The 20,486-nt window shown below is 45.6% G+C and overlaps 1 protein-coding gene across 2 annotated transcripts; it reads right to left on the reverse strand.

Annotated features, from left to right (window-relative positions):
* Nucleotides 1-385: 385 nt before the first annotated feature.
* wrap73 (WD repeat containing, antisense to TP73) lies at nucleotides 386-16,315 on the reverse strand. 2 transcript variants are annotated; one of them, XM_061258765.1, is made up of 13 exons: nucleotides 16,192-16,315; nucleotides 15,302-15,418; nucleotides 14,817-14,969; nucleotides 14,318-14,434; nucleotides 6,963-7,035; nucleotides 4,746-4,849; nucleotides 4,028-4,114; nucleotides 3,455-3,589; nucleotides 3,290-3,367; nucleotides 2,780-2,885; nucleotides 1,577-1,702; nucleotides 926-1,117; nucleotides 386-520 (listed from the first exon to the last, which is right to left on the reverse strand). In XM_061258765.1, exons 2-13 carry the CDS (start codon nucleotides 15,368-15,370, stop codon nucleotides 411-413), a joined length of 1,350 nt encoding a protein of 449 aa, XP_061114749.1. In that variant the 5' UTR covers nucleotides 15,371-15,418; nucleotides 16,192-16,315; the 3' UTR covers nucleotides 386-410. The 2 variants fall into 2 exon arrangements, with proteins under 2 accessions (XP_061114749.1, XP_061114748.1); XM_061258764.1 differs by having other exon boundaries at nucleotides 15,302-15,421; nucleotides 16,192-16,310.
* Between the last annotated feature and the right edge of the window lie 4,171 nt (nucleotides 16,316-20,486).

Genomic DNA, 20,486 nt, shown 5'->3' on the forward strand with positions numbered 1-20,486 from the left:
GTTTATTATCTTAGCAAAATTTAATGAAAAATACAATACTGATTCTAGAAAAAATAAAAAACCTTCCGTATATACATAGAAAAGTACACCAGCACATTTTCAGTTATAGAAATTACAAAAGGGGGAGTAAAAACCAAACGTTTGTCTTCATATCACCCACACTTCACCAGTGTAATGCTACATTAGGAAGCTATCTAATGCCGACCCCTCTTCCAAGTGCAAAAAACAATCATTTCTCTTTAAAAGTGTTAAATGGTCCACTCAGGAACCAAAGCCTCGCCATTTCCCATATGTAAACATGAGGAGTGCAGCTGTGGGCACAGCTGTGGGGGAGGGAGGGAGGGAGGGAGGGACCGCGGTCTGGGAACCGCCCCAGGACGCGCGGCGCTAGCTTTAGCCCGCGGCTCCGCTCACTTCTCCGTCTCCGTCTCCAGGTAGCAGAGACACAGCTGGTCTTTGCCCATCAGGATGAGGCAGTTCCCGCTGCAGTGCCAGCTCAGCGACAGGACCTGGAACTGGCCTATAGAGAGAGGGAGGGAGAGAGAGAGAGAGAGAAAGAGAGAGAGGGACGGCGCACAGGTGAGGAACATACTCGTATCTCTCCCGCTGGTTAGTGCATCTTCGATTGATTCGTCAGGGCTTTTCTGCAGGAGTGACTCAACCTCAAAGACCCCGCTGGCCTTGCGTCTCATTTATTATTTCGCTGAAGCTTTCATCCAAAGTGACTTACAGTTGATAGACTAAGCAGGTGATTCCCCGCTGGAGCAAAACAGGGTTAAGGGCCATGCTCAAGGGCCCAACAGGCAGGCAGATCTTATCTTATGGCTGCCCTGAGGTTGAGCCACCAGCCTTCCAGGTCCCAGTCATGTACCTTAGCCACGAGGCTACAGACGGCCCCAGAGGAAGGGAGGAGAGAGGTCTTTACCTTCCACAGGCACCTGCACAGAGACGCACCCGGCCGGGGACCACAGGTAGACCTTGCCGTTGCCGGTGCAGAGGGCCAGGCGTGGCCGGCGGGGGTCCCACTGGAAGCAGCGCACGGGGGCCACCTGCTCCAGCACGGCCAGCAGACGCAGCTTCTGCATGTCCCACACCCACACGCTGGTGGGCATGTTGTCTGGGGTTCGGCACACAGTGGAGAAGACGGTCAGGCCACAAGCTTCCCTCTGACACACTCACACACACAGTTACCCTGCTGGAGCACCAGGCCGCCACACACTCACACACACAGTTACCCTGCTGGAGCACCAGGCCGCCACACACTCACACCCACAGCTGCCTGCTGCAGAGCCAGGATCTCACACTGGCTCCAGCCCCAAGCTGCCCATACTCCCTGGATCAGCCCTGGCATGGGGCGACTTCCACCCCGGAAGGGCTGCCAGTTAGGCCTGCGGTCGTATTTAAAGAACAGAAGCCCAGAATGCCTACGAGGGCTGGGCGTTGGCAGTGACTCCCTTCACCATACGTATCCTGGATACGAGGTAATGATACCGCAATAAACAATATAAAATTGTGTATCTGATAAGGCTGAAATATTTTGCTTGTGGATTGTGATGTAGCTAAGACAGACCCTTACCATTCTTGGTTGACAGGTATCGGTTATCAGGACTGAAAGCCATAGAGGAGACCCCGATTTTTGGGTTCGCTCGATCAGGGTCCGGCTTAACCACGGGAATCTGGACAGGCAGTTCACAGATCTCATCTAGAACAGGTCAGAGAGAGAATATCCATCAGCCAACATATCATAAGGCATTTCAAATGCTGTGCTACATTTTCAGAAATCAATAAAATAGTTTTATCATTGAAATTAAGTTTAAAACATCTGCACACTAAACAACATGTCTACGTCTGACCTAAGTTGCCTCCCTACCCTGCAGTAGAGTTGCGTAGTAAAACGTCATCTCTGCTGTCCTGTTTTACTGTGTTCTCACGTGACACCGCTGGGTGGGTGCGTGTTAGCTGTGCTAACAGTCCTGTGCCTTCCGTTAGCTCTGTGATCGGCGGCAAGAGCCTGACAGTCCCTGCAGGAGCCCCTGGCTCACTGCACCGAACACACGCACCTCACAGTCACAGAGCCTGACACGTTTCACAGAGTCACAGAGCCTGACACGTTTCACAGAGTCACAGAGCCCGACACGTTTCACAGAGTCTGACACGTTTCACAGAGTCACAGAGCCTGACACGTTTCACAGAGTCTGACACGTTTCACAGAGTCACAGAGCCTGACACGTTTCACAGAGTCTGACACGTTTCACAGAGTCTGACACGTTTCACAGAGTCTGACACGTTTCACAGAGCCTGACACGTTTCACAGAGTCTGACACGTTTCACAGAGTCACAGAGCCTGACACGTTTCACAGAGTCTGACACGTTTCACAGAGTCACAGAGCCTGACACGTTTCACAGAGTCTGACACGTTTCACAGAGTCACAGAGCCTGACACGTTTCAGAGTCACAGAGCCTGACACGTTTCACAGAGTCTGACACGTTTCACAGAGTCACAGAGCCACAGAGTCACAGAGCCTGACACGTTTCACCTTTCCTTCAAGGTCAGTTCAAGGTCATTTGTGTATCAATCTGAAAATGTCTCAAAACCTCAACTTTCAAAATAATGATTCACTGCATGTGTTTTACAACATTCATTCTGCTTATTTCTCTTAAGTATCACCCCGTTCCCCTCCTCTGTGCTGGTTCACAGACAGACACTGAAGAACACACTCACACGTTTGACAGACACTGAAGGACACACACATTTTACAGACACGGTGAACACACTCACACTTGCTCTGCGTGCAGAAGAGGGTGCTACCCATGGTCAGCTGCTGATGGATGGATAACTCATTGCTGGCCAGCACTGGCCGCTTCTCCACCTCCTTGTAAACAACCTGATCACACACAACAGCCAACAACCGTTTACACTCGCTCAGTACATGCTGATGCGTATCTGTGAAATCATACGTATTGTTGAAATCATCTTCGGCTATACACAGCTTGTCAGAAAAACTGTTAGCACAAACTCCAACAGCGCATGTAAATCATGCGTGATCTTAAAAATCTATTTGATTTTAATTAAAAGGTTATTCACGTATTACTATACTTGCATTAGTGAGTGTTAATTAGTGAGAATTTTAATTATTTATTTAGTGAGGTCAGAAGGGACATATGACATCCCTGCTAAAACAAACTACTCTTAGAAAATGTAGTATCCATATAAAGTATGAAGCAGCCCACCAATGGCTTCATCACACCCATAATAACAGGCAGAAAACCTGTGGCAATAATTACGTACTGCTTTAGAGTTGTTGATGGTGGCAGGATGCCCAAACTCAGTGATCTTCTTCCAGGTGACGTGGTTCAGGATGCGTACCTGTTCCAGGTGAGAAGAGAGGGTCAGTGATGTCACGAGGCAGGGACAGGGACGGTTCTACCCATAATGCACAGCAGCGCCGGCTACCTTTCCGTCGTAGCTGCCGATGGCCAGGAACTGGCTGCTGGGGCTCCAGGTGAGGGCCTTCACGCCCAGCGACCACTCGTACGCGCTGTAGGTCGACAGCAGACGTCCGTCCAGGGAGTACAACAGCACCTTGTACTGCAGAACACACACACACACACACACAGGCATAAACACACACATACAAGGGCACACACATGTTCATATAAACACTGTACATTCACACACAAGGTCTGCTGACTAATGGTCTAGTGCAAAAGAGATGGTATGTGGATTTTTTTCCCACCACTGCTGTTGTAACAAAGTTATCAGGCATCATGGAAGATCCTTTTTTTCAAATGACATTGACATAGGTAAAATTGTAGTGAGCCTATTACTTCGGTTTGATTGAGTTTATGGCAGCACATTTCCCCCTAAAACCACTGTGAGGAGGAAAGGGCCCACAGACAATGTTATTATAAAGCCACTCTAAACATTATCTACAGCCATACCCAATGTGTGTTCAACATTTCCACATCACTACTGCTACACTCTGTTCCAGTGCGTTCTCCCGCTGAGCGCAGTGTGATCTCTTACATCCAGACAGGTGTCCCACACAGCCAGCACACAGCCATTGGGAGACCATTCCACCCCGCTCAGGTCCTGGGTCTCTGTCTCAAAGTGCTGTGAGAAAGAAGAGTGCATATGCAGTTATAACATAGGTAAGAAGAGCCTATATAACATCATAAGAACAGCCTGTATAACATACATACATACACCATACATACTACTGCTTAACCTTCGTGCCCGAAGCCAGTGCTCAGACTCTGCCCCCTGGGACTTTACAGGTTAATCACATGACAACTCAACAAATCAATTAGACTTCCATCAGGTATCTCAGGGTAAATCAATTTGACTTCCATCAGGTATCTCAGGGTAAATCAATTAGGCTTCTGTGAGCTCATACAAACAATTCAAATACTATAATTCAAATAACAAATACAGCTAGCAAGACTAAAATCATAAGTGACACGAATGGCAGATGCATTGATTGCAGAAACAAGGATGTGAAAAACATTATAATAAACACTGAAAAGCAGCCTACATAATAAATAAGATTTCATGACGGCTACACATTTGACAATATGCCTGAGACTTGTCAACCAGTACTTCTCATCTGAGTTTCTCTGCACTCTGGCAGTGCCTGAGAGAGGAAGGGAGGGGTAGGCTGTGTTCGGCACCCAGGCGGGGCCTGTGTTCGGCACCCAGCAGGGCCTGTGTTCGGCACCCAGCAGGGCCTGTGTTCGGCACCCACCCGCAGCAGCTGCCAGTCCTCACACACGAACAGGCTGACGTAGTCCTTGCAGTCGCGGCGCTCCGCCAGGGCCATGTAGCGGCCGTCTCTGCTGAAGTCCACCCCTGAGAGAGGCACACGGGTCAGCCTGGAGGGCTACACTGCCCACTCACCAGCCCAAACACACCCTACGACACTGCCCACTTACCAGCCCAAACACACCCTACTACACTGCCCACTTACCAGCCCAAACACACCCTACTACACTGCCCACTCACCAGCCCAAACACACCCTACTACACTGCCCACTCACCAGCCCACTCACCAGCCCAAACACACCCTACTACACTGCCCACTTACCAGCCCAAACACACCCTACTACACTGCCCACTCACCAGCCCACTCACCAGCCCAAACACACCCTACTACACTGCCCACTTACCAGCCCAAACACACCCTACTACACTGCCCACTCACCAGCCCAAACACACCCTTCTACACTGCCCACTCACCAGCCCAAACACACCCTTCTACACTGCCCACTCACCAGCCCAAACACACCCTACTACACTGCCCACTCACCAGCCCAAACACACCCTTCTACACTGCCCACTCACCAGCCCAAACACACCCTACTACACTGCCCACTCATCAGCCCAAACACACCCTACGCTCCCAACCAACTCCAGGCCTATCAACTCAGCTCACTTTAAAGCACAATATTAAGAGGTATTGTGTGTGCTTCTGAACTTCATATCGCATAGGACAGAGGTGTCCAATCTCATCCTCAGCAGTAACACACCCGATTATACTAATGAACTAATCGTGATCTTTAATCAAGACCTTGATGAGTAGAATCAGCTGTCTTAGTCCTGTGCTAAAACAACAACCTGCACACACACCGGCCCTTTCTGGACCCCTGACCCCAGGATTACTACATTACGCCTAACCTCTAAGATAACGTGCTCCCTTCACCTGTATGTCCGACAGGGGTATGCCCTTTATCTACGATACCACATGTGCTTTTTACATTTCCAGTTCAAATAGCTGGATAGTCACTTGACCAATAACAGCAGCTCGAGTGACAGAAGTGGCCTACTCGAGGCACAAGCCTGCTTCCTCACTGGCACAGAGGCACAGTCTGTTACCCACCACTCTATATGTCTGCCACACGCAGCACGTGGATGCGTTTAAAAAAGCAGCTGTTTTCGGTAGAATGTGCGAGTGTGGAGGTCAGGTATTTAACATGAAGTGGCCACTGGGCCTCGAAAGGCCAGAGCACGAGTCTGCTTACAGTGCATGTCAGTGCTGTGGCTCAGTTATTTTTACAGTGGGGACAGGAGGAGGCTCTGTCCCACACAGGCATGGACCTCTGGGCTGCCCAGAGTCGCTGGTGCCCAATAACTTTGCTCCATGCTGACAGATGAGTTTTATAAGCATGCGGCTTTCATACAGAGAGCCGCAGCTGTCGGCAGAGGCACGTTCGGCTGGCTGTGCGGGGTCCAGCCCTGGGGTCAGAGGTCAGCAGACACTACCCACAAGCAGCAGGACTGGAGCTATCCTATCCCTGCAGCTCCCCTGGACCCTGCGTACCTACCTATCCACACATATACACACACACACGCACTCATACACACATACGCACACACATACACACACACACACACACACACACTCATACACTCACCTACAAGACACGTACACACACGCAGAGAGACCTACAAGGCATGTACGTACACACACACACACCTACAAAGACACAGACACGTACATATATGTACACACATACAGACACACACATGCACACATACACTCATACACACATACACACAAACATACACATACACACACCTACAAGACACGTACACACACACACACACGCAGAGACCTACAAGGCATGTACGTACAGACACACACACACACACACACACACCTACAAAGACACAGACACGTACATATATGTACACACATACAGACACACACATGCACACATACACTCATACACACATACACACAAACATACACATACACACACCTACAAGACACGTACACACACACACACACGCAGAGAGACCTACAAGGCATGTACGTACAGACACACACACACACACACCTACACCTACAAAGACACAGACACGTACATACATGTACACACATACATACACAGACATGTACACAAACATGCACGTACATAAAGCTTACACACACACACACACACACACACACACAGGTACTCACCCTTCTGACAGGCCTTGGGGTACTTGATGTAGGACACAGACTTGGTGCACAGGGACCAGACAGTGACCCTCAGCTGTTGGGGGAAAGACAGGGAGAGTCATTCCGGTGTGTGGGCGACGGCGCCTGGCCCCCGCACGGCTGCTCTGCGAAATGCACATGGTCTCACGCCTACACGCCACCGCGCTGCGGACCAGCGCATTCCTCCCCAAGTCTGGAGGCTTTCAGTAATCTGCAGGACACTGCAGACGAACCATAGTCCCCTCTCTCTGGTACTGTCACCCCCAACCCCCTATCTTTCTCTCTCTGGTCCTCCCAAACATTTTCCCTCTCTCTCTCTCTCTCTCTCTCTCTGGTACTCCACTCTGTCTTTCTCACTCTCAATTCAACTCCAAATCATGTATCGAATATGATGAAACCATAGCAATTTGCAGAAGATCAACACATAGTATTAATCACATATACATTTAATTAGTAAAAAAAACAAAACATATATGGGCGTCACAAGTTTTATCGGGTATAATATGAACCGTAGTGAGCAGTGAATGCCTTATTTGACATTTTTATGTATTTTAACAGACTAGGTGTGGTCCCTCGAACCGCCCTGTCCAGGGGGGAGATGAGAAGTCCAGCAGTTATCCCCGGGGCTGTGATGTAACAGCGGGACTATTAATAAGCGCTCAATCAACCGGGCCCTAATGAGGCCGCTAAGAGAGCCTGTGCACCCGGCTCATCCGTCAGCTGGGGCTAATCCCGCGGCTCGCTCACTGACCCACTTAGAGCGAGGGCCCTGGAGCAGCCAGCCACCAGGCCCAGCCCTCTGAACCCGGGCCTGAAATAAGACGCAGCAGCCTGGGGAACCGATAAGAGGATCTGGGGCTTCACACACTTGGTGCATCAATCATTAGCACAAGAGTACGGAGTGCCATCTGGTGGCATGAAAAAAAACCCCCACTGATAGACACACTCACACACCGCACAGTGTGCCAAATACGTGGACATTATAACATGATGGTTTCAACAATAGCAAGTGCCTGGTCAGCATTAATATAACCATCCTTTATCCTTTCCATTGGGGTATAAAGCGCATTGCCTCTTACCATTGGGGTATTAAGCACATTGCCTCTTTCCATTGGGGTATAGAGCGCATTACCCCTTTCCATTGCGGTATAAAGCATATTAACCCTTTCCATTGCGGTATAAAGCATATTAACCCTTTCCATTGCGGTATAAAGCATATTAACCCTTTCCATTGCGGTATAAAGCATATTAACCCTTTCCATTGCGGTATAAAGCATATTAACCCTTTCCATTGGGGTATAGAGCGCATTACCCCTTTCCATTGCGGTATAAAGCATATTAACCCTTTCCATTGCGGTATAAAGCATATTAACCCTTTCCATTGCGGTATAAAGCATATTAACCCTTTCCATTGCGGTATAAAGCATATTAACCCTTTCCATTGCGGTATAAAGCGCATTAGCCCTTTCCACAGGGGTAATGATCAGAGCTGTAGACGACAGAGGCTAATGTACAATGTGCTGCTGTGATGAAGGACAGGCCCAGAGCTGGAGCACCTCAGACCCAGGCCTCCAGCCAAACAGCGGCCTTCAGCAGCAGAACCCACATACCAACCGCCATCTTAGAGCGGTCATCTGTCAGAGGCTCCAAGGCACATCGCAACCTTGGGACAGGACTCGATGCGGAGGGGAGCGCGAGAGTGCTGAGATACCTGTGGGTTCGGTTTCTAACAGCTCAAATATCCCTCTGTACAGTAAAATATGATCATTTTACCCATTCGTTACATGGTGCTTATTAAAAGGACCAATATATCCCAAAGGGCAGATTCTACCCTGACAAGGCAGTATGGCGTTGTGTAAACCCAAATAGGTCTGGCCAATTGGCTGACACCTATTCCACCTGTTTAAACCCATCCCAGCGCGTCTGGCCTGGTTAAAAGTCATATTTTAAAAAACACAGTTGTTGGAAAAGGCAGCCTGTCTATGATGCATGGGTTCTCAAAAGTGTCTCTGAACCAATGAACTTTCAACTGAACTGCCGTTTTAAATATAGAGACTAGTCCATCTACTAGTTTGCAGCAAAACATTAAAATAAAAAAGTGCAACTGGAGCAAAATTACATTACATTATATTAATGGCTTTTGGCAGACGCTCTTATCCAGAGCGACGTACAACAAAGTGCAAAGTACATACCCATAACCATTGATAAGTGCGCTGAAAGACCCTAGAGGGAAGTACAATTTCAACTGCTACCTGTACAACAGTGATAAGGACCAGGGCCTATTTGATCATCTTTTTTTTTCCTTTTCTTTTTTTCTTGTAATACCGCAACACGCAAATGTATGAACAAACCGCTTAACTAACCAAACACTGCTTACCTAGACAAACTAAACATCCTGATACACAAGTAAATATCACAGAAAAACGACAATTAAGGTTTACAGGCAGGTAGGGAGGGACAGGGAGAGGTGCTGCTTGAAGAGGTGCGTCGTCAGTCTGCGCTTGAAGACGGCAAGAGATTCTACTGTTCTGACTTCCACGGGGAGTTCGTTCCACCACCGTGGAGCCGGAACAGACAGTAGCCGTGAGCGTGAGGTGGAGGTTCGGAGAGGGGGAGGCGCCAAGCGGCCTGTGGAGGCCAAACGAAGAGGTCTGGCAGGGGTGCAGGGCCTGATGAGGACTTAAAATAATGAAGTCGCTGCTGTTTTAAATAAGTATGATCCTTTAAAAACATATTAGATGGTACTTCTGATAATAGAGAGGGTCATTTATACAGGAGCCTTCACACATCACAGAGTGCTTGCTCGTACTACAGTCACTGCCGTATTTCAGTTAACTGTACAGTAAGTCAATATAACGCGCATGCATAAGCAAGTCCGTAGCCTGTTTATCGGACACAGACAGGAATGCTGTGAAATGTTGCGCTAAACTGGTCTTGTCCTCAAGCCAAAGACCGTGCAAGGATTTGCAACAAGAAGTACAGAATTTGCGTACTGGCAGGCTGAACTGTAATGGAGACTTCAAGACTCTGTGTGGCCTTGGTGTGCTCTGCTCCTATTGGTGGTGTTTCAAACTGCAAATCATTCAGAAACACTACCTGCCTGTTGGGAGGCCTTTCCTTTTAAATCATAACCATGGGGCTGGTCTCCAAAATCCACACGCTCTAAGAAACATACTGCAGGCTAGGGAGTGGGAGAGTTGGGCAGGGGGAGTGGGATTCTCAACTCAAAATAATAGGCAGGTCATTCAGGCCGTCGAAAATAACAAATCAAATATGGTTTGTCACTCAAACTATTGCTGAGTGGACGACAATTACCTACACATATCATGTATCTGTGCAGCAGTGCCTCCCACTGACGAGCACTGTTTGGAATTCTGAGGGCCAGAGCCAGAATTGGCAGCAAATTAGCATCAGAATAGCAGGAATACCACAGTGTGCCTATGGAGGACAGGTGATTGTAACTGTAGTCCTGCCTCATTGCAGAGGAAGACCCAACTTTAAGCTGGCTCAGATGGCCCTCGCTCACCAGAATAGATGCACGTCAGCATGACGCCGATTAGTTCGGGCCACAAAGTCTCTGCTCACATTTAAGTAAAATATCCACCATTTGACATGAACCAATGTGACACGAACCAATTGCAATAAATAAATAAATAAACAAAATATTACTTCACACTGCAACATTGAAAATTGCAAGGCTCTGTCCTGTCTCCTTTAATGAAAATAAATCAATAAAATAGGAAGTACATCTGATTTTCAGCACCCCTGCTGTTGAAGGGGACTCGAGACATTTCACAGAACGCTTATCTCGGGTAAACGCTATCGTCGTTTACCCACGATAGCAGAGTACCCCTTTCTCCCCCCACCCCTTCTCCAGTGAGACCGTATCCCCACCCACACTAACCCGGCTGAGACACCCGGGGCGTGGTCGGAGCGTGTGCGTGTGCGTGTGCGTGTGCGTGGCAGGCCGTCTGTCCTCACCCCCGCTGTGACAGAGCTGGACCATCCAGCTGTGCCCTGCCATCAGGCTGGCACTGAAACCTTCCTCAGGCTCCTCTCCATGGAAACCGAGTCAATAGAGCTCAAACAGGGCTCAAACAGGGATCGGGCCCCCGTCTCCTCCTTAAGCACAGGGGGGGGGGGTTCAGGGGGGGGCAAGGATCGGGAGTCCCAGACACAATGTAACACTAAACTGGGGGGTCCGAGCACAGGAAGCAGGTGAGAAATGCTTCTCCCAGCTCCCTGCCATCCTCGCTGGCTCCTGGCCTGGTAAACCTACCCCTCTGACACCCCCCGGGCCCAGGCCAAGAGCAGCGAGCCCACAGCCCCGTGCCAGGAGGGAAGCGGCTCCAGAACCGCACAGCTGTTGTTTTTATGGGTTTAAGAAGCGACGGCAGGGACACTGCATTGTGACCCGGGCCGTTCTGCTCAGACACGCACACACGTACAATCTCAAATGGGGTTCAATTCAAATGAGCGTTCAGTGGGGATCCACAGGACGGCCTGTAGCGTAGTGGTTAAGGTACATGACTGGGACACGCAAGGTCGGTGGTTCTAATCCCGGTGTAGCCACAATAAGATCCGCACAGCCGCTGGGCGCTGTATTGCTCCAGGGGAGGATTGTCTCCTGCTTAGTCCAATCAACTGTACGTCGCTCTGGATAAGAGCGTCTGCCAAATGCCAATAATGTAATGTAATGTAATCATCTGTGACAGCCAACCTAACATACCCCAAAAAAACTGAATACATTTCTTATGTGCTAGTTTTTTTTGTATTGTGAGAAAGGGTCTGACACACCCCAGAAATCTTTATATAGGCCTGTTTGGCAGCAAAGGATTATGTTGTACGCAAACCATATCATACAGCAGCCTCCAAACAAACGTGGCCCATTCTCCAAACATATGGCTATAATCCCCTCAATATCTGGTACAGCGGGTCAAGCAACAGCCAGTAGGCCACTCACACCAGCAGTAAACTGAGAACTGCTTTGGTCTGCAGATTTTTCTTCAGATAGCTAATACTGTGCAATAGCAAAAGTCCAGATCGACTGGCCAAGTGAGCTAATGTGATTCTAAGCAACAGCGAAAAACCATTAGAAAGATATCAGAGGCTCCCAAGTGCCCTTGGATAAAATATTTTCCAGGGGATTTTATCGCCGTTCAAGCAGCAAATGGATTAACTCTAATAAAAGAGGTCGTATTTTCAGAGTGTTAGTCTGCTTAACACTACAACTGTGACAAACTGAGCCACACCTGGCACCGTTCCAGGATCTGATGCTGTGAGGAAAGATGTCGGGCTGGGATCTCAAACTCCAGTCCTGGAGGGAATCCGTCTCTGCTGCTCTTCGGTGCGTTTCTGCACTCCAGCGCTTAAGGCGGTGATTGGCTAAAGAGTCCTCGCACCTTGTTTCCGAGGCCAAAGCTGACAGACGGAAAGGAAACCATTGAGATTTGGCATTTGTGTATCCTGGTGCAGTTTTGTTTTTCAATGTAGCGTTTCCAAAATGCACCCCCTAAACTCAACAGACTGGGACCAAACCAGGGTTTATGAAAGTCATAACTGCCATTTTTAATGCAGCTATTAGGGAAGGGAGGCTTTGTACATAGATCAATTATAGAAACGACTATGTCATAAAGGAACTGGAATTGACTTTCATGAATGGTTAACTATATTGGCAGTGGAAACAAACCATAATACAAATGGATATAATGCATTAATGAATGCATTTGCTTTTGGCTGTTTATATCACATTGTGTTTTTTGGATTTAAGCGGAACTTTTCCAATTTTAACATAATGGCCTTCCATCCATTGTAATGACGTGTCAAATTCAAAAATAATTCCCTGTGCCCTGTCCATCACCCTGACAGCGAGCATGCAATAACGGACTGTGGGTGACATCGGGAACCTGGAGTCAATCCCACAATTAACACTAGAGCCCTTACTTAACCTGGCCTATAGGCTGAGCCCTGCTGAGTATCCCACACGAGTTTGCATATCTGTGCTGATTGTTTTAAATCCTCTCTCGTTTAGCATTGTCAGCTGTGAGCAGACACGTTGCGCTGGACGTGCCCACGCCGTCAGCGGACACAGTAAGCGCAGAAGAAAAGGAAACGCAGACATGGTACTGACCTGCCCCCAGCAGCTGTCCCTAAACAAGTTAATTTAGCATCCTGTTTACGGCCGTGGTGAAACTGAGCCCCGACACAGATACCAGCTTGGCACAACCTTAATGAAATCTGGAGCGGGTGAAGGTGAGGTCATCCGACTGCCACTCAGGCAGACCCCCCCCCCCCGATAAAACTGACACCCAGCACGACACAAAAGAATCTCTTCCTTTTTTATGATAATTTCACTGGTGTAAATGTTACGATGTTATGTCAGTGGTACATCATTTGTTGCCCTCTGAACACACTTTCAGAGGAAAACAATATCGTCCTGGAAAGATTAGCACAAACTTTCACACTAACTGAGTAGCAGTAGCAGTAATCTTTTTATATGAATGAGAACTTCCTGACCGTATTTTCTTCACCCGTCTTATCTCAGCGTCATCACGAATAGCTTAAACACATTACAAAATGATGCACCAGCCACAGAGCTAGGTCTGTTTTGCGGGCAGGAAACGTTTTTTTTTTTTGGTGAGAAATGCCACCCGCCCACCCTCCCCTCAGACCCAGACAGTCGCAGTGGGCTTGAGCACCTGTCCGTGATTCTTGGAGTCAAGTTAAGGCGACGGGCGACTCCTGCTGTGGCACTGTGCCTGACAGTAATCCAAGCGGCAGGCCAGCCAAGGAGCTGTGTGCACTCTTAACACCACAACACAAATACGCACACAGCACGGCAGACAACTGCCCTTCTCCAATAAACAAATGCAGATGTGCGTGGTCAAGCACAACGTCGTTCGACATACTTTCATGTACTTAAGTGCTATTTGGTTTCTGTACTGTACGTGATCTATACTCCACGCTAAGGCGGACATTTTATGGCTCAGCACATCGACTGTGTCCTGGAGTAATTAAGTGGACGAACTGGCAGAGGCATTGTTAACAATATACTTTGTATACAACGCTGCTTCAATATTACACTTCCTGCATGAAACTACAAAGTTCTAAAAAGTTGTTTTTAGCGTGATAGGAATTGATATGATGTGCCATAGCTAAGCTACGCAGCTTCATTGAAGCACTCTAGTGAACGAGTTAAGATGCGAAATTCTCTCGGTCAGGCCGTTAGGGGTTAAGGCTGTTCCGATGCTGGAATGGAGAGCCTGCTATTTTCAGCCAATTACTTCGAGGTAGCAACAGTTGACACGGATGAGGGACGACTCCTCCGCCCCACTCACATGAAACTCTGTGGTGTTGAGAATGTGACGTCCATCCGGGCTCCAGTGTGAGCTGACTAGTCCTGCCGACCCCTCGTCGATCTTGCAGTGCCAGTCTGGCTGTTCCAGTGACCACACCTAAGAAGACATTGGACTCGGTTTACAGAGACTCAGCACAGGGTTCTGTACGGGAGACCCTGACAACAACACCACCACCACCATCCTCAGGCTGTCCCACTCATATCAGGCAAAATGAAAGATTGGTGCTTGCTACCCCTGCAAAGGTAAGAAGGCGCTAATGAATTAAAACGCTGGCTTCAGAACTGGTTTCTGTATCGGTTTTCCAACTTCTGACGTCAACTGTCCACGTTCTATCCCGCTCACTACCACCTGACACTATTCTTAGTTATTGACATTGGAAGATTGCCTTCCTGTGAATTCATCCACCATGGATCCACAAAATGTTACATCATTTATCTACACAAGCATATGGGAATGGCATTGGATCCTGAGCACATACCTGTACGAGGCCCCTCTTGCACATGGCACAGAGGATGAAGAGAGAATCTGATGACCACTCCATCTGAGAGATCTGATCCAGGCAAGTGTAGAGCTGCAGTATCTGGAGCGTGTTCACATCTCGCACCACCAGCCGGTACTGGACACAGGTGGCCTAAGAACAACGAGAGTCCTGAATTCAAATGCCCCTGCTGTCTTAACTCGTATACGACACATCTTAGGCTAGACAACGTTAGACGCCTGGCTTTTTTTACATAAGAAATAAGTTGAATGGAAAATATATAGGACGCCACTAAAAGAACAGTCAAACGTAACACAGCTTGGAAAGATGACCGCGTTTACTTCAAACGCAGTTGCTGTTCATTGCCTTTGTACATACGGTTACATTGTATGTTACACACACGCACGCACACATGCACCCGAAATTTGGGTTAGTTTAGCTGAAGTTGTCAAACTTGAAACAAGTTAACACAACAGCATTCCTACCAGATATTTTCCATCCGGCGAAACTCTACACAGTTGGTTGGAGTGCTTGAAGACTTCCGAGAAATTCATATTCGGGATGAAAAGTAAATTTCCCCGCTGCTGGCACGCGCTGCTGCACTGCTGTGGACACACGGGCATTGGCTTGCACAACAAGAGAAAACTGACACACTTTAACTTAGCCCAACTAACATTGCCCAACTTGTCAGTCTAGTTAGCTAGCTACAGTTCACTTAGCCTAGCTAGCTAAACCATCGCAGCAGAGATATGCGTTTATCCTCCGAAATACACAGTAAGCAGTAAATTGATGTAGCCATCCCAGCTGGTTTCACCTACACTTAGCTAGCTGTCTATTGATGTGTGCATGTTAATCAGTGCAGTTGCTATGCCAACGGAGGTAGCTAAAGTCCTGTAGCAAACTTGGCCGTTATATCCAACAAGACTTCTGCGAAGAACTATGCACAAATGTATTTTCCTAGCTAGAAAGCAACTTCAATTTGGCTAGCAAGTTTTGGTTAGTTAAGTTATTAACGTTATTAAGTTAGTACTTGCATTGCAATCCTGCTACACTTAATCGGATAGCTAGCTAGCTAACCTAGGTAGTCCGACAGCCGTAGCCAAATATATTACTGACAAGTCAGCTCACTTGCCAGCCAAGTAACAAATATCAAATCCATCCAATACCAAGGTTAATCTCGTATCTGCTAATTTACTAGTCACGTACCTAGCTACCTAGTATCATATATCAGATCCAGTCCATTTTGCTAGCTGTCTAGTTTAGCTAGCTAGCTAGCTAACAAGTTAGCTAACTTAGAGTCGCCCATGCAATCGAAACTAACAATAAACAGTATCTATGGTGTACAGAATACAAGTGTTCCTAGTAACGTTTTTACCTGATTTCATGTATTTTCGATTTTCGGTGGCAACTTTCCTAAGCTGCCAGTTTGTTCCTAACCTCAAAAACCTGTACGCGCTTGCTTAGAGTGCCAAACAATGTATCCAATCAAAATCCTTCTGTCGTTATGGCTAGGCATTGTGGGAATCGTTGTTTTTTAAAATCATTGTTTGTCTTAAAAAAACATTGTAACATTCGGTGTTGGTGTTGTTTCTCATGCTGTCAATATGTAGATATTCATTATGATTTGTAATGACAATTACGCTATATGTTTAAAATCATTCCGTTAATTATTCATGGTTCCGATTAACCCGAACAGAACAAATATCTGTCTTGCTACATAGTTGCTACACGCAGCGTAAGGTCAATTTTCTTTATAAATTGACAATTTTATGTTATTGTTAAGAACATTTGAGCCGGGAGGGTAGCCTAATTTGGGATAATGTAATTTTATTTATCTCGCAGAAGGGAGGTAGCGACAGAATTCCTAATGAAAGCCACTGTACTGGGTTAATTTTGAACGGCAGTTAGCGTCCGCTAGTGCTCAAGTTGGTTATTCTCAAGCACTTCAAGACCCCCCAGCGAGACGGCGAAACGCTTCCCGCTCCTGTGCTCTAACGGCGGCTAACGCCTCCTCTAGTCACCCCTATTTCCCTCTGCCCAGCAGAAACTCTTTCAAGCCTTGTCAAACAAAGCGAAGATTCGTGGAAGGCAGCTTTAAAGATTCAAGCTTTTTCATTTCATCTTCAGAGTAAATTATTTAAGAAATAGGCTATCGTACAATTATTGTTTATCGTGACTGATTTATATTCACTGCGACAGTCGTCATGATGGCTTGACTTTTGAGCCACTCTCCGATTTTGGAGAATTATCGTCCAATTAAAGGATTTAGTGCGCTCACTATTTCGGCAGTGAACTGATTTTCAGAATACATATTTAAACTGGAACATTACTTCAGTTTTTGGGTAAGTGACTATTGATTTTTTCAACAGATCTATGTTTTGCACATAACCATTTGCTTGATAGCCTATGTGATATTGGCCTGTTCAAACCATCTAACAAACTGTTTAGTTTTTTAGTTTTTGTAGTTTTGATTGTTTTTTAATACCTATGCCTTCTTACTATTATGCTAATTATTGGCAGACTGACAGATGCCCTTCAGTTGCTGACGTTTGGCGTGTGTGCCCACTAAACCTTTCATTCTAGCCTAAAGATGGCACACAGTTTGGTTCCCTTGCAGGCTTGCTGTCTTTAAATTAGGCCTAGAAAAATATTTTAAAATGTTGATGTAAAAAAAAAACCTGAGAGTTAAATTGTGGGGTTTTAAAAAAAAAAGATAAATTATGAACAACTAAAGATATGTGTCCGAAAATTAGACAATTCATTGTGTCATGTTACTACAGCACTATTTCTGCTAATTAAGATAAAGCAAGTATGTTTTTACAAAAATGCCTGCAGTGCAGTTAAAAGATAGCACAAGTAAAAGTGAATTCGTGAATCGCTTTTAGTTAATTATTTATGCGCCCGTGTTAAAGTTTAGCAATGTAGGCTACACATTTCAATGCATTTTATGAAATTCGTTATTTTTTCACATATGGAACGAATTTAAGCTATGTGTTGTGCCATTTCAATGCAGAAACAGTTGCAAGTTTATTTTATGTTTTATGTGAAAGCAGCCAGGCTTGTTCAATACGAAAATCTATATTTGTAGCCGACAAAAATATTGGGTCTCTCTGGCCAGAGCACACAATGATAATGTCCTGCACTGAATGATAAAGAAATTCAATATATTAAAATTGCGCGATTGTGCAAGAGTTTGCTACTTCTTGAAGACGTATTAAATGTGAAGATTCTTTGTTTGTTTGTAGGTTATTGAGTCGCTATGAAACTTTATAACGGAAATTGAATTGAATTTGGCCTACATTAATATTAGTATTTGCCTATTATTATGATTAGTATTATATTATTATTAATCTACTCATTGTGTTGAATCATTTTATTTGTCATTATTCACAATAGCATTTATAACAATAACAGTGGGCTATGATATTATTTGTATACTTTCATTTGTAATCTCTTTCATATTCCAATATAATTGTCGTTGTCTTAAAATAGCTGAAATGCTGTTTTTTTTGAGGAAATTTTCCAATCGATTTGACTGGTTTTTCATATATAGCAAGTAGGCTATATCGGTCCCGTTTATTATTGTTATTAATATAAAAATGTGATAATCGCTATAATCGGTTAAAACGTGGGCCGAAACGCAACGTACTGCATTGATCTTTAAAAGTCATATGTTTGGTTGAAGAGGGACAGCCTATTAATTTACAGTGTGGATTAACAAGATTTCTAACACTGAGTGTTCCATTATGCAGAGATAGTTCCAATATGCCCGTGGGAGGGAAAGTAATGACCTGCGGGAGGCATGACTTGTATTGTGCAGCTATACTCGTTGTCATGGGTGCTGGCGTAACTAACATGGGTGGGAACAGGTGAATCCAATTTACTTATAAAGACGGAGTAAACAGGACAAGTTCACTCGTAAATCAGCCTCACATAACGCTTCTCATGGTGTAGATAGAGGCATGTTTCGGCTACAATCGTGAATGCAAAAACATTGTATTTGCTAATCATGCAAAAAATAATTTATGTAATCTGCCCTATGTAGGCTCCAGTATTTGCGGGTTTCAGTCCAGCCCGATACTTAAGGCCGATGGCTAATTCCCACTACTTTAAGGCTGCATAATGTTGGGCCTATATTCTCCATACATTATATGCCGGATTTATATTAACCTTCGTGGACTGTGATGTCTTGCCTTGGTGACATTTAAGTTCGTCTATTAAATCTGTGTATAGCATCCTGAAATGAAGCCATCGGAGAGATTATTTCCCGTTGTGTAATGACACACGAACACGGCGTTGTCCCCTCGGTGTCCAGGTGGAAATTCAATTCTCTTCACTTACACCCCCTATTGCCTTCTTTTAATTGCTCGAAGTGAGAGATGCTGTACTCTAGAGGTGGTAGCTACCACGGGAATAGTAAGAGCTTAATTTAACAGCCGTGCAACCGCTTGAAAATATGATTCAAAATGGGAATGGCTATGTAGGATTTCTCTCCTCCCCCCCCCCCCCCCCCTCTCTCTCTCTCTCTCTCTCTCTCAACTACAAGACATTTCGTGTTTGCTTTTCTTGGAAAGTGAGAAGGGCTCATATCGCCGTGCGTAAAGCACATTGCAGCAACTCTAGTCTGTGTACTGATCTATCGTGTCCTGCAGAAGTGAGAACGACGTGTCACGTGCAGCACATCATTTTCACATTTTATTGGCCCAGTAATAGCTGCCAGCCAACACGACACTATTATTGGCGTAGAGACGGTTGCGCATCATTTTATGCGTTTATTTATTTATATTTACTTGTGGTGAACATGCCCAAACAGGTATCTTCTCTCCTTTTTCTCCGTGTTTTACTAATTGGTAAGGTAAAGAAGAATGAAAAGCCACTAACACTTCTGGCAATTTCTACAGCTAGCTGCAAATTATATATATTTTTAATTACGTGCTGTTTATTAATCAGCTGTAAATGTTGTAAACAGAATTTCAGAAGTAAAAATATATATTTAAAAACTAGATGATAATGAATAGGCTACAAGCATAAATATGTATTCATCAGATTGTAATTCAGACACAATACAAACTGAAAAGCCCCTGCATTGACACTGAGCGCTACAATGTTGCCTACAATTATATTCTTAACAATATATATTATATAGCGTAATTCTAAATGGAAACAGATATACCATGCATTGATTTAGACATAATATTCTTTAAAGAATCATAGTGAAGTGCATCAGTATCAGCATCTGTTGCAATAGAAATTGCAATATAATTACTGCTCAGGTCAAGAAAATATGTATGCTGGAATTTCAGAATGTCCCTATAATTGTCAGTTACAGCCATTGCAGACCTAAATCTTTGGCTTTAAAAATGCTTAAAAAGTTGACATGCGTATTAAATTTATAAAACTGATATTTGTAAACCTGCACCGCCACCCATCTGCTTTTATGCGGTTAAGTGCTCGGTTTATCCCACTAAGATCTATCGGTAACTATAGGAGACGTGCCCTTCTCTGTTGTGACATGTTTTGCTTTTTAATTTCATCACAAGCTGCTTAATATTATCTATAGCCGTTTGGCATTATATGCTCGTTTTCATTCTGTTGGTATTACAGTTATTGGCAGGTGTATTTGGCCACCTTATTGGACCGGATATGTCATAATCTATGATTCTACCGAGT

This window comes from Conger conger, chromosome 10 (genome assembly GCF_963514075.1).
Source record: "Conger conger chromosome 10, fConCon1.1, whole genome shotgun sequence".
NCBI lineage: Eukaryota > Metazoa > Chordata > Actinopteri > Anguilliformes > Congridae > Conger > Conger conger.

What these genes read in the sequence shown, in the direction of transcription:
- wrap73 (XM_061258765.1), bottom strand. Translation starts at nt 15,370, where the DNA reads ATGAATTTCTCGGAAGTCTTCAAGCACTCCAACCAACTGTGTAGAGTT. An exon ending in CCCCAAGGCCTGTCAGAAGG is followed by an intron (nt 4,850 to 6,962) that starts GTGAGTACCTGT and finishes TGCCTCTCTCAG; the next exon opens with GGGTGGACTTCAGCAGAGAC. An exon ending in TCGGCAGCTACGACGGAAAG is followed by an intron (nt 3,368 to 3,454) that starts GTAGCCGGCGCT and finishes CACCTGGAACAG; the next exon opens with GTACGCATCCTGAACCACGT.